Here is a 14,507-nt window from a genome sequence, read left to right on the forward strand (position 1 = left end):
TTATCTACTAAATGAGTGTCAACAACAAAATAAAGCACAGAGAATATTCAAGTTATTAAAGACTGAAATGTCAGCATTGGAAGATGGACAGACTGCAGCTGTTTCTGCAGAAGATCAATATTTCATCTATTTCACTGATAGCTGAAATGGCCTTAAAAATGACTTTCCTGTTCATTATCACTGAATTTAAAGTGATGAATCCAAAGATCAATTTTCTACTGCAAGATGAGAACTCTTATGTCCAAGTGCAAATAGTCAAAAGTCAATTTTAGATAAAAGAACAGGTATTACAGGAAAAGTCTGGTATGTGGGCCTTGCCACAGACAAAATGGGTGCTTAAAAGCACAAAACTTTATAGAAACATAATGTTAAATGTCAAGCAACAAGAAGTTTGTGCTTGTGCAGCTATGACATGCTGATTTATCTAACAAGTTCTCATTATAATTTAAAATATCTTGTAAACTATCAACATTCTTAAAATAAATCTTACAAAAGAGCATCAAAATATTAAATAAAAAACAAACACAGGACTTAGAGGACTTTATTTCTAGTAGATACAAAAAAATCAATCTAAAAATCAAATTAATTTTGTTTTTTGTGTTTCATTACAATGGTAAGATTCATTGTACAATACAGACCACAAAACTATTGCTGTAACAACATTTTAGACAAACCTTTAATATTTTGTACAGTTTGATTAGCAACAGCCACTTTATGGTTACAGCTTCTATAATGTTGGCCACTTTTCTTGATTTCAAACAAGTCTTTGGATTTTAACTTCTTTATACAAAAACATTAAAAAGGGAACTTGCGATATGCACCATTAATTAAAATTAGCACTCTATAGCGGAACAGTACTTACCAAAAGAGAAATTAAACATTTCTTCAACTCTTTTCAGTCTGTTTTTAGACAGATGTATGACAACTTAGACTTGATATGCAACATCCAGCTTAAGATGTGTTTGTTATTGCACTTACAATACAGTACAGTACAGACTAACCTGAGGTTAATTATGATCAATATTCCTGCGTTTTATAGATAATACAGGTAAAAGGTTAACTTCATTTAAAAAAATTTCATAAATACATATAACTCTGAAATATATGATTAGAGCTATAGCCACATTTGTGACATTTGATAAACTGAAATTAAATGTAAAATGCAAGTAATATTAGAATAATAAGGTTATCACATAGGTGCAGTGTTTGCTGCACCTGAAGCAGGATAAGAAAATAGTGTTATTAATTGCATAAAAGTTTTACAGTCTCTATTAGATATTTAGAAAGTCTATCTGAAGAGGCAATTATTAATCAAACAAACATCTTAGCATTTCTGCATAGCTGAGGACGAGCAGGAACATTTTAGATTTTGACCAAAGGAAAATTAGTCAAAATCCCAGGATTTGTTTTTTTTTTTAACCTGGCTTGATGTTCCCTTTCTTCTAGGCGTAAGATACTGATGTACACAGAAATGAATATAAATCAGACTCTGGACTGAGGAAGAATTTTGTGTTGTCAACCTTGAAATGATGAAGTCATGATTCACAATTTTCTCACAACACTTCTGGGAGGCAAGGACGGTGCTACACATTCATGTGCTACACATGAAGTTTTTTATTTTTATTTTTTACATAAATTAGTTTAAGAAGTGTTGACGTGCAAAGTCTTGCATAGTAGGGTAACTACTACCTGAAAGGGCCCTCTGCTCACGCTCTCCTAATAGCAGGTGCAACAAATCACTCATTGTTTGGTTCATGATTTCGTAATTATTTCCTTAAGAACAAGTAACTCCATGTTTCATCTACCTGGAAAAAAGCCATTAATTATATGTTTAGATCTATATTATAAAGACAGAACATTTAGCTATTTTAAATAAAAAAAGGATCTGTCATATTTATTTTCTCTACTTCTGACCAAATGAAACAAATGACCATGAATTTTTTGGTTTTACTATATCAAGTATAAATACACCTGCAGACGGTGTGTAGCTCATTTTAGCTGCTGAAGTTCACCCTCCTGTAGCTATTTCCATTTTTAACTTTATCCACACTTATTGGTAAATTGTAAGAAACCTTTAGTCTGCACAGGCTCAAATGCTGTATATAGCAATGACCATCCAACTCAATGCTGAGGAGAGTTAAGGGCTGAGCTGAGTGTTCATTAAAGCTGCTTACAATAGTTTTTTTTGCTACTAGTCCAAATTCAACAAGGACTTTTTTAGTGTATACTGATTTTCTTATCATCAAATTCAAAGGCAAGTCAGATAAATATTTGAGCTGGCATGGAGTTAGATACTTCAATAAATTACCGCCAATAAATTACACCCAAATAAAAAGGATGGAGGGCTCAGGCTAAAAAACTAATACTAAATCACCTTAAAAAGACCTAACGTGACAAAAAGGGGGTTAAGATTCAAACTGGAAAAGGGTTAAACTGGGGAGGCTTGCTTAGAGTTCGCAGATTATAAACTTTCAGTCATATGTCACTGTTAGTACTTCCTAACTTGTAACAGATAAGATAGTCTAATGCTATTATTAGTGTTTTTAAGACTACGTGTAAGGGAAGCAACCATTGCTAAGTGTGCATAAGCATTTGCTTGATGTGCAGAGGTATGACACATATGGTCATGGCTTTCAGCTATATGAAATTTCCCTCTGCCAGACCAATAGTGTCTGCGTGGTCCTTGACTTAGGCATGACACAAGTTTCCACTGGATCCACAGGTGGCAGAAATACCACAATTCTTCAGGATGGGACTAAAATGGGGGGCTGTGCCCGTGTCAGCTTCTCGGGGAGGAAAAGGCTTCATGGTGGAGAGGATCAGAGCCAGACAGTCTGCTACATTTTTGTTTGGGGCACAGGCTAGAGCCGGTGTGTGGCCTGCAGGAGAAATATGGAAAGGAACTGGCTTAGCCACAGTGTTATCAACCATGCACACATCTGACCAGGACATATAGGGCACACTGATGTTCTTTCACAGGAATACACCTTTTGCAGCTTACCTTCCTCATCTACAGCCATGACTGCTGCTCCTCTGCTCAGTAACACCTGCACTACAGTGGCCAAGCCTTTTCTTGCTGCAATATGAAGGGGCCTGCATGACAAAGAGAAGTCTGAGCACAGTGCACCAAGGACAAGTGAAACCTCACATGGATGCAGCTCCATAGTTTCACAAGTAGATTTAGTCCATTACATTATGTCTATTATGCTTCAATCTGTCACATCTTCAGTTCATATCTTGAAGGTTGGTGCTTTAAGTTTAACTCACATCTGGAGAGTGCTGTTTCTTGCATTTATGAGGGACGAGTCGGTGATCTCTCCCAGAATCAACAAAGCACACATCTCATGACCCTGCAGATAAAAGCACAGTGGGTGTTTATGGATTTAAAAAGTGGTGTTTAAACTGCCTAAAAGATTAGCAGCCAAAAGACAATAAAAACTTCCATTGTTGTGAATTTTATTAAGTGAATTATAGCAAAACATAAGTGCAGCTCTAAAAGGTAAACAAGGTGCAGTGCAGGCAAACAGGATGTTATTTTGTGTGTGCATATGACCTTGCTGCAGGCTAAGTGAAGTGCGGTGTTATTATCAGCATCCACCAGGGTCAGATCTGGCTTCACCTTGTGCAGCAAGAACTCTGAAATACAAAAATTCGGCAACAACACACAGGCCATTACAATTTAGGCCTAGACTGGTGTGTAATACTATGTGAGTAGTAGTTAGGTAGGATTCTGAGGGTCAAAACCACAGTGAAGAAGTTCTGTTTGTTGTAAGGTGTCTCAGGTGCAGAAAAGAACAAAAACATTTGAACAAATTGACCTCAACAAATTCAGTCACATACCAACAGCCATGCTCTGCCCACAGTCAGCAGCAACCATTACAGCCGAGCATCCAAACTGGTCCACAGAGTTGACATCCGTCCCCTGGGTCAGAACCAGCTGGAGCCCAGGAACACTTCCTGAATAAGCAGCAGCGTGCAGTGGAGTCCTGCACATCACACATCAAAATACAGGATGATGAAAATTCTCTACAATATAAAACATGTAAGATACAGAAAGTATTCACAAATTTGCTAAAAAAAATAAAATAAATAAAAATAAAAAAAAAAAGGAAAAAAATTGCAAGAGAAAAACTTTTTCTGCTATGTTTACATCATGCATTTTGTGGCATATCCTGACTACAAAAATAATCATTAAAAAATACTGTGCTGAAAATGTGCAAATAATGAATATGTTTGCTTTTCTACCATCTGCAGACCAGATGGGCAAAACTGAACAAAACAAATTCAACATGAAAACTGAGCCCACCTTCCTTTGGCATCTTTAACATGGACAATTTGAGGGCCAAGAGTCTCAACCAAAAGTCCAGCAGCAGCATCATGTCCACTGACTCTGTGTAAAAACAGGTTTTTAAAATTAATGTTTATTTACTGTAAATATAAATATAAAATTTTACTACAATTTGTACAGAGACACTCACAAAGCACAGTGCAAAGGAGTGAACGGATTTCCTTCCTGGTTGCTATAAAGTTTGTTTTCAAGTAAAATGTGTAAACATCCTTCATGCCCTGAGGAAGACAGAAAACAAATCACATATACTTCTAAAAATACACACACCCATGTGCATTGGATGTCTGTTGCGTTTCTGCGGGTACGTTTATGTTGATATGTGTCTATATAACAATGTTTATGCACATGTTACCATGATAAATGTATGGTCATGTGGATTTGATAGGAAATGATGGGAAAAGAATGGGGGTGGGGGGCACGTTCATGTTTCCAATGTAAATCACTTTATTATACATACAATGCAACTCAAAGTGCTCTATAAAGTTTGATCTGATTTGATTCTAGAGCATGTGCATTTATACATGTTTTCTTTGTTTTTATGTATATTTGGTCTGTTCAGCACTGAGACGGTAATCACCATGGTAAGCAGCCCAATGTGTTGGCGTGTAGCCTCTGAAGTCCAGCATGGAGTCCAAAGGGTCAGCTTTCTTAGCAGCCTTTAGCAAAGTGTGGAGTAGCTTTGTGTGACCGCAGGAAGCTGCGAGGTGTAGCGTTGTCCTCCCCCGAGAGTCCCTGCACAGAGCAGAAGCCCCATGTTCCAACAGAGCGGATGCACAGTCCTCACTGCCTAACATGGCCTGCAAAGTGAGCACACAAGGCACTGCGTAAGAGGGAAACAATCTCTGGATTGCATTATTGTTTAGTAGAGTGAAAAACTAAACTCACTGCTCTGTGCAAAGCAGTGAAGCCATGCTTATCTGCAGCATCAGCCTTCGCTTCTTTCTCCAGCAGGATGTAGACACAGTCAGTGTGACGTCCCAGAGCTGCGAGCATCAGAGCCGTCCTGAAAAGCAAAATTCATTGTGTAAGGGTTAGGAGGAAAAACTGTTCCATGTCTGAAAAGTATAAAGGTCTTGGCTGGTTATAGCAGCTTTCAGTAAACACAGGTTGTACTTGTACTACATGCTTAGGTTTAAATACTAACTAGCTTCATACAGAAGACATTTGTATTACTATTATAATGTCTAAATGTACGACATTCTGTTTATCTAATGACTGCTAAATGTCAATTTTGTTGGTGTAATAAATAATCTACTTCTGTAATAAAGAAGACAATCAAATATAAATTCATGTCACTAACTTGTTATAGCTTAATAACCATTGAGTAGAATCAATAATCAATGATTATTTTACAAGTTTTTTAGTCTGCAAAAAAAACAAAACAACTTTCTTTTTCAGGTCTAAAATAGGTTGAATTTAATCTGAGATTAAACACAATTTATTTTTGACTATTTGGACTGTTGATTCAGTCCAAGTTTGAAAACCATAGTTATTATGCATTGTGGAAAACTGTAAAATAAGTCACTTACTGTCCCCGTGTGTCCTGACTGTCAATGATGTCTGCACTGTGTTCCCTGTTGACCAATAAAAGCAGACAGTCTACATGGCCCTCAGCAGCTGTGATGGGGGAAACAAAATTTAATCGTTAGTGACACAGACATTTTTTGCTCAGAACAGAAACATGCAAGAAAAGAAAAACCAGTCATGTAAGATTGGTCCCACAGTAAAGATACCCACTGATCCTCACATACCTGCAGCGTGCAGAGCTGTCCACTTGTGTTTGTGATCCTTCAGCATGTAGGACGCTTGATGCTCCAACAGAACCTCCACACATGAGGAAAAGCCTCTCTGAGTGGCCAGGTGGAGCGCAGTCTGGCCTTCAATGTCTCGCACATCCAGGCTGACTAAAGTCTCACACAGCAAATGAAGCGCCTCACAGTGACCATAGTATGCCTGCAGTGATGAAAATGCATAACATTACAAATAGCAATCTATGAGAACTTTATCAAAAAAACATTCCATCAATTTCAGACACAGGCGGTCCTCGGGTTATGGGGTTCTCGACTTACGTTGTTTCGACTTTACGATGCTCATTAAATAAATAAAAAAATAAAACAAGTTTTGAAGCTACAAGGTTCCATAAAAGCTTAACGCGGAGGCTGAGACGACGCCTCAGTGCGTGTATATTTATTTTATTTCAATTGAAATGTCTATTTTAATTGCCTGTACTGTTTTTCCATTAATGTGATATATATTACGTATATTTAGATAGTTATTTAGTGAATAAAGGGGTATTAAAGGGTAAAAATTTCACTTAGTGGAATTTCAGGTTAGGCCACGGCGTAAGAACGAAACTTGTTCTGAGGACCGAGGACCGCCTGTATTATTTTTTAAAATAATTGTCTTTATCATACTTACAGCTAAATGCAAAGGACTGACTGGAATATTACTTTCAACCTCTTCGAGACAGTTAAAAGAAATCTCCAAAAGCTGTAAGAGTAACAGAGCTTTGGTTAGGGATGCCCTGAGAAACAGGAAGAAAAACACTCAGACCAAACTACTGACCAGTTCCAGATGCTGTTTGTTCCCATAAGCTGCTGCATAGTGGACGGCGCTGTAACCTCTGCTGTTCTTTAGAGTCGGGTTCGCTCCGTTATCAAGCAAGAAGTCTAAACACCTGAATACACAAGAGTCCAATAAACATCTTAAATCTATTGTCTGGTATTTCTGTCATTTTTCAGCAACAACGATGTAACATTAAGATATTATCCATGTTTTATAAAATTGTATTTCTTCCTTTTTATTACTGAAACAAATAATTTGACAAGTATCTTCTTATTGTGTGAATTAAATTATTTTTTGTATTTAGTTTAGTTTCAGTTTTTCTTTTTCCTTCAAGAGACATAAAGAAATATAAAGTAAAGCCACACCTCACTCCACCTCTCTCCACCACTTGCCTCACCTGCAAATGAATGTCCAAAAACGCTGACCAAACAATATCACCACTTTATGAAACATGCCAAAGCAACTTAGAGCATGCACAGTACCGGCTAAAAGTTTGGACACACTTTTCCATTAAATCCAAAAGGAAAGTGTGTCCAAACTTTCAACTGGTGTATGTAGGTACTTAGAAGAAGAGCTAGTCTCTTTAGCATTAGCAGTGTTCTACTTGGGAAATACAAAGCCAGTGTTGATCTGGTTCCATCCTTTTTCTTTATTCTGCAACTTCTTTGCCAAAGATTGTAGTTTATTTTAGAGGTAAAGTCGGATCCTGGCTTTCTTCAGGTGAACATTTTATTCTGTTCTTCACCATTTCCCTTTGAAAATACACAGTGCCATTGTTTGCTTTCTAAAGCCTTTATAGGAAGGGAGGTCTGTTCGAGGAAGGAGGAGGTAGCAACTGATGCCAAATATTGACTATCAACATAGTGATTTTTTTTCATTACTTCAATTCAGAAATAATTTCTGCTTATCACCCCTTTAAAACAAAATTAATGGAGATTGTGCAAAGTAGAATACAAAAATGTTACATAAAAAATAAACATTTGACCTTTGAGATAATGTGACTTACAAAGAAGCTTCGTGTTCTTTTTCCACACTGATGACTGACTTGAAGTTTGTTCCTGCTCTGCAGATAAAAAGACAAAACCCTAAAATTTAACATGATTGTTTAAACAGAACTGCCCACACTGTGCTGTCCTTCTTACCTTGTAGTAAATGTGTAAAACATGAAATGTCTCTCACCCACAGAAGGTGTGTGCAGCAGCAGCGTAGTGCAGAGGGCTGCAGCCTGTCAGATCCGCCTCGTTGACTTCTGCTCCGGCTCTGACCAGGGAGATTGTGCATTGGCTGTTCCCATTTGCTGCAGCGTAGTGCAGAGGAGATCTGCGAGAAAAAGCAGGTGTGGTGTTAGGAAGCAAAATGTCAAAACAGCCCCCACCCTGGAGTGTTTTAAGTCTCATCTTAAGACTCACTTTTATTCTCTTACTTTTAACACTGAGAGTTGTGTGGTCCTTTGTGTCTTTTTATTTATTTATTATTTATTTAATTTTTAATCAAATTATTTATTGCTTTTCACCTGTTTATTGGGATTGATTTTAAGTTTATTACTTTGTATTTGTTGATATTTTAGTATTGTAACATTGTTTTATTCTGCGCAGAATTTTGGAAACTGTTTAGGTTTATGAAATGTGAAATATAAATAAAGTGGATTGGATTGGATAATTTAAAATAAAATGCAGCTTTTAAGCACAGCTTACCTTCCCAAGTTGTCTTTTATATCCAGTTCGGCGCCACTATTTAACAGCAAAATTAGACACTCAACATTTCTGCAAAACAAAAAATAAATACAATTGTTTAAGTTAAAAAATAAACTGTCTGACAACTGTGTATATCAGCCAACAAACATCTTTAAAATGGATACAAATATTCTACATTCATTATCCAACGAGTAGCTCATTTATGATGCAAATCTCATGGCAAGGTTATGCAGATTACTATTTTAGAGGTTAAATAAACTTTTCCCCTCCATTAATGTTGTAAGAACAACATTGTAGGCTGAACTTTGCAGCACAATATCATTTTTATTATCAGGTTTCTAAATTAGAGCCAAGCAAAAAGGACTGATGCTGGTTACACTTCATTTAAACAAAATTTGAAGTCCAGATGTAAATTTGAAGCAGCAACAGATAGCATCAATATGTCCATTCAGTGCTCACCCTCCAGAGGCAGCTGCATGCAGGCAGGTTCTTCCATGATCATCAGAGAGGTTAATATCAAACCCCACTGTTGGTATTTGGTCGCCTGTCGGAGCGGGCATGATGTTGTAAAAGTGACCTGGTTAAAACAGACACAATAAACAGCATTTAGCTGCATTGATATTTGAAATATGATGAAGCAGAGATTAAATTCTTACCATGACATAGTAACTTGCGACAACAGTCTGGAAAGCCATACAGTGCTGCCAAATGTAGTGGAAGCATCCCATGAATCCCCTGTCTTTAGAAATCATAATGTTTAGTTAGTATGAGTACGGTATTTGCTATTGGTCTAATAGCATATTAGGTCAGGTGTGAATGCTAAAACAGAAATTTGAGATTGCAATTTCAGTCTATGCCTGTCAGCATGTCATATGATATGAAATCTCAAATTCTGTCAATGTGTTGATTGTGGTTACAGGCCATTCACTACGGTGACACACTGACATGCAGAAACCTCAGTATGGGAAGGAAGCACATGATGTCCTCCCATCCAAAGTGCCTCTACAAAAAAGTTGAATGCTTTCTGTTGTTGTAAAACTATAAAGGTCTTTACACGCCTACTCTGAATATTTTGTCTGAAAAAAATGCATGGTAAAGGATTTTATGGAATTAATGTCAAATCAAAGTGAACACTCATATCAGTGACAAAACTCCATCCAGTCATTTTGCAAATTTTACTTTTTCAAACTGAGTAAGGTTTTTCTAATATTTGCATCTGACAGATATATATTTGACCAATCAAACAAGGCATGTTGAGTAATACATCACCGGTTGTGAGCTATGCCGGTGTCAATTTGTCGCTGCCATATCATTCAGACTTTTGTGTCACCATGGCAGAGCGCCTTTGTTTCCGCTTTGCTTCTTAAAACAAGCAGAAAGCTGCTAAAGCACATCTTCTAACTGTCCCATCGACAACCTAAAGTCCATGCTGAAGCGGCTGTGGTTCAGCTTTACCTCCTGAACCAAACTATGAAACTCCCCAAGTTTTCCACTCTTTTTCTAAAATACCCTGTACCCCTCCCTTTTTGTCCTTTATATTTATGTATCAGCACACTGTTGTCGTGGCTTGATGTGAAATTCACCTTCGAAATATTTTGCTACGTTTATTCGCATCGGTCCCATCGTGCAAAGGCATTAACTATGATCCCAGTAACTTCCATTTTCTATCCATCATCAGTCTCAGCTTCAGACAAACTTACCTGGTTTTATCAGCACCGTTTGTCAGCAGAGTGCTGATCAGCAACTCCTGACCATATCTGGCAGCAACATGGAGGGGTGTGTTTTCATTCATGTCAGCACAATCAATGTCCCCACCTACACAAAGAGGAGAAAATTACACATTTCCACCAATAATTACATGCTACATCAGGCTGTTATAAATATATATCTCAGTGTTATTTCTTCCCATATAATTTATGTTACCATTTTGGATGAGAATCTGAGAGCCTGTGAAACGTCCATGCATTGCAGCCATATGTAGAGGGCTCTTTCCTTCTTTATTCTGTTAAACACATACAAATAAAACATTGACATAAATCATCACAATCTGCAGGATGTCCATTCAAAACTAGACATTTTCTCTACAGACCAGGAATGCTAAATTCCTGTGAGGTTGGTTTTTGTTTACCTTGTTGTCTGCATCTACTCTCGTTCATATCAAATCCTCTCAATAATAATAATCATAATTTACCTGCATGTTGACATCAGCACCATTGCTGACAAGGAGCTCTAGACACAGTGCCCCGCTGGATGAAGCAGCCGCCAGATGCAGTGGTGTGTTACCATGGTAGTTGGGCTGGTTGATGTTGGCACCACAGTTTACCAGTTCAGTGGCCACAGTGTCCTGTCCCATTTGACAGGCCATGTGAAGTGCTGTGTTCCCAAAAATGTTGGGTTCATCAGTCTGGGACAAAGAAAAATAAATAAATGTATTTTTTCCCTTTACAACTAGACAATACATGAGCACAAGCCTGAAGCTCTGCAAAACATGTTTCAGACCTAATCTTACATGCAAGTATGGATAACTTTGAGCTTCTTTGTTTTGAAGCATGAAAAGATTGAAAAGATTTTCTGGGATCTTCATTGCAATTTTAAACTAAAATAATATGACATATGCAAATACTTGGATATCTTTCAGCAATATAAAAGTACTGTCTCATAAAAAATATACAAGAATAAATACAATTCTATCAGTGATATGACCAAGCTACAGACACATTACCTCCACCCCAAGTCCCAACAGATACATGACCACATCTAACTGTCCACTGGCAGCTGCGACGTGGAGTGGAGTGTACCCACACTTGTCTTTGCACGTCGCGTCTCCACTGTGAGCCACCAGCAGCTTCACGACGTCCACATATCCTGGAGTAAGAGCTTAATGTTAACTTCAGAAATGTTGATGTAGTAGTCAGTAATCCATTCCAGTAATCCACGTGTATAAAGGCAACTGGACCTCTACTTTCTTAATGTTCACACAACATAAGATACCATATTCGTTTCCTAGCCTGTGACTTGCTAATTTAACTATTTAAGTAGTACTTTGATCTTTTTTTTTTTTTTTTAAAGGGGTTGAGATGAATAACAAAGTAGATTTTAAAGCAATGACTACAAATGAGCTGTGAACAATCTCTACAAGCACAGAGTAACATTCAACTCTTTTAAGTGCCTGCGTCTCAGACAATGGCAATAATACATGATTTGTTTATAAAAATTCTCTAGTAAAACAACATTTCTACACATTACAATAAATATAATACTTATTTGATTAAAAAAAGTGGCTGACACAAAACAATATAGACAAAATATGACTATATGACTGAAAACCAAAGGAAGGCCAGTCTCTTTCAGCTTGTACTCTTAAATTAAATTTATATTCCAATTAAGAAGAAAAAAGCGTTATCTTTTAAAAACAATTTTACACTCACCGAGGTGTGCAGCCCAGTGAATTGGCTGCCTTTCTTTCTTATCTTTGGCATTTGCATTGGCACCTTTAGACAGGAACAAGTTCACCATCTGCAGAGATTAAATAAGTGGGTAAAGCAGAATGTCTGTGCAGTCTCATCTTTGGATACCAGGTAAGCAAACATGCATGAGCCTAATTTAGGACACATTTTGCTTACACAGAAGCGCAAGCCCAAAAAAAAAAGGTTAAATAACATGCTAGGCTATTTATATAGGCAAAAAAAACAACTGTTTTGCAAGTGAACACCTTTAAAAAATTCAAGATTCAAAGATTCAAAACATTTTTATTGTCAATTCGCTGTACTTGTTGAACATACAAATGAACTGAAGTACTGTTTCTCTCTCTCCTTGGTGCTTGATAAGGTAATAATAATAATTAAAAAAATAACAGAGTAAGACATAAAAAAGGTATTTAATCTACTTTAAGCCCGGTCATTAACTGGAAAAAAAACCACATAAAGATATTAAACTCTTAATGGTCTGAAGGATAATTCTTGCTAATTTGATGAAATTTAGGAATTACCTCTCTGTGACCACTGTGCGCTGCATGATGAAGTGGCGTCCTTCCTGATCTATCAGTAACATCCAAGCTGCAAACATGTGGTATGAGGGCCTTGGCACAGGTTGTGGCCCAGTTTGCAGCTGCCATGTGTAAAGGTGTGTGCCAGAATTTGTCCTTTATGTTGACTTCTGCTCTGTGCTTAAGCAGCAGCTCCACAGCCCTCTGTAAAAGGGAGGAAAAAAAAAAATCAGAAAATAAAGTGAATTGGCAAGATCTGTTAGAACTGACTTTTAATTCTGTGTTAGTGCTTCGAAAACAGGGATATACTTCATTTCTTGAGGCAGCTGCACGGTGTAAAGGAGTAAGCAACCCCTGGTCCTTAGCATTAACATTTGCACCTATAACAAGGAAAAAAAGCAAATCACTGTTTTTTTCTGTGGGTATTTTTGGTGTGTTTTAGTTCTTCTTTACGTCACAGATTTTTTGGATTTATTACTAGGCTGAATGCAGTGCTTATTTACAACAGCATACTTAATAAAATTACCTGAATTAATTAGCAGCTCCATGATAGGAACATCTCCCAAATAAGCAGCAGCATGAAGTGGTGTGCTTTGTTCTTGGTCCTGAGATGAGAGGGGAGAAATCATTCACATAATGCTGTATGTTGAGACTTCAACTAGAATAGTTTTCAGTTTATTAATCTGTCCACAGCAGCAGATTATCATGGAATAAAAGGGAAAACTATACATTGCCTACCACAGTGAGAACTACCATAAAGGCTGTTTTGAATTTACTAAATGTTTGATTAATAAAACAAGTTTCAAAAGAAAGTTCCAGCATAAAGATTGTTGAGGTCAAAGCAATGAGCACCATAACTTTTAAGTTCTTGCAAAATGGCTAGAGTACTCATACCAAATATTGGCATATTTCCTGTAAAAATCAGGAGCATCCTCTGAAAATCCCTATGTCAAAGTGGCAAGTAGTTGGCTGTGTCAAATATGAAAACAGACAGTACCATAATATATATACAAAAAGTGACACTTCTAGAAATACTGCAGTGAAGACTAAAGTATGACAATAAGATTATGGCAGAACCCAATATCCAATCTAAGTATACTCAGAATATGTTAAACACTAGTTTGACACATTAACTTGTGGATGTTGAGTCGATGCTGGATGATACTACCTGTGTATTTACTTCTTCATTATGGTTCAACAAAAATGTCACATCCTCTGCATTTCGACTGAATATGGCCTGGACCAGAGGGGACTGAAAAAGAAGTCAGTCAAGCAGTACAGGTAAATAATAACCTAAAAAGGGACAAACAACAAACCCACCATAAAACACGAAAATAAAAGGACAAAAATCACGGTCAGCAATAAAAGTTTTTAAATCTATGTGCCATAAGATAATAAAAACCTTTGAATCTGACCAAATTAAGCAAATTCTTAAAATAAAGGGCTTTTTGAACTGTACAATGAGCAGATAAATTTAAAGGTGTTTTGTAATATTTTATACGTTTTAGGGGTTCATTTGTGAACCTACAACGATACTTTCCTAATGCAAGTGTCTAACTCTCACTTTACAATGAAAACAAATAATACCAAAAGATAAATTAGCTGTGGCAAGCTATAATCAATCTAAACTTAACCTAACTTATCATGATAAGGAATTAAATAACCATGCAGTAAACTTTCGTTATCATTTAGCCAACATACTAGCAGTTATGTACAACAGTATGGCAAGCTTTCTAGGATAAAGTTAGACCGCAGCAAAAGTTTTATTAACTACCTGGTCCTTGATACTTCTTAACTCCATGTCCCAGTTACTCCGAGAGGGCCTTTATTGAAACTTGGTGTAACCTTTATCATTTATCACTACATTGCAGCTCGTTAGCCTAGCTTTAGCTTATTTAGCAATTTGTTGTGTAGT

The 14,507-nt window shown here is 36.9% G+C and overlaps 1 protein-coding gene across 1 annotated transcript; it reads right to left on the bottom strand.

Moving 5' to 3' along the window:
* Window positions 1-649: 649 nt before the first annotated feature.
* Window positions 650-14,507, bottom strand: ankrd52b (ankyrin repeat domain 52b). Its single transcript, XM_079241583.1, has 28 exons — window positions 14,367-14,507; window positions 13,761-13,844; window positions 13,119-13,197; window positions 12,902-12,972; window positions 12,596-12,796; window positions 12,036-12,123; window positions 11,330-11,472; window positions 10,799-11,011; window positions 10,531-10,609; window positions 10,308-10,422; window positions 9,264-9,346; window positions 9,067-9,184; window positions 8,608-8,676; window positions 8,093-8,233; window positions 7,920-7,976; window positions 6,914-7,025; window positions 6,767-6,838; window positions 6,100-6,301; window positions 5,878-5,965; window positions 5,234-5,351; window positions 4,926-5,145; window positions 4,479-4,566; window positions 4,307-4,390; window positions 3,841-3,986; window positions 3,554-3,636; window positions 3,268-3,350; window positions 3,002-3,093; window positions 650-2,879 (listed from the first exon to the last, which is right to left on the bottom strand). Exons 1-28 carry the CDS (start codon window positions 14,391-14,393, stop codon window positions 2,689-2,691), a joined length of 3,147 nt encoding a protein of 1,048 aa, XP_079097709.1. The 5' UTR covers window positions 14,394-14,507; the 3' UTR covers window positions 650-2,688.

Source organism: Telmatherina bonti (genome assembly GCF_933228915.1).
Source record: "Telmatherina bonti genome assembly, chromosome: 6".
NCBI lineage: Eukaryota > Metazoa > Chordata > Actinopteri > Atheriniformes > Telmatherinidae > Telmatherina > Telmatherina bonti.

Excerpts from the sequence above, each read along its gene's own strand:
- ankrd52b (XM_079241583.1), bottom strand. The coding sequence starts at position 14,393 with ATGGAGTTAAGAAGTATCAAGGACCAG. Across the intron at positions 9,347-10,307 it reads AACGGTGCTGATAAAACCAG|ACAGGGGATTCATGGGATGC; the intron begins GTAAGTTTGTCT and ends TGATTTCTAAAG. Across the intron at positions 3,094-3,267 it reads AGAAACAGCACTCTCCAGAT|GCCCCTTCATATTGCAGCAA; the intron begins GTGAGTTAAACT and ends TTTGTCATGCAG.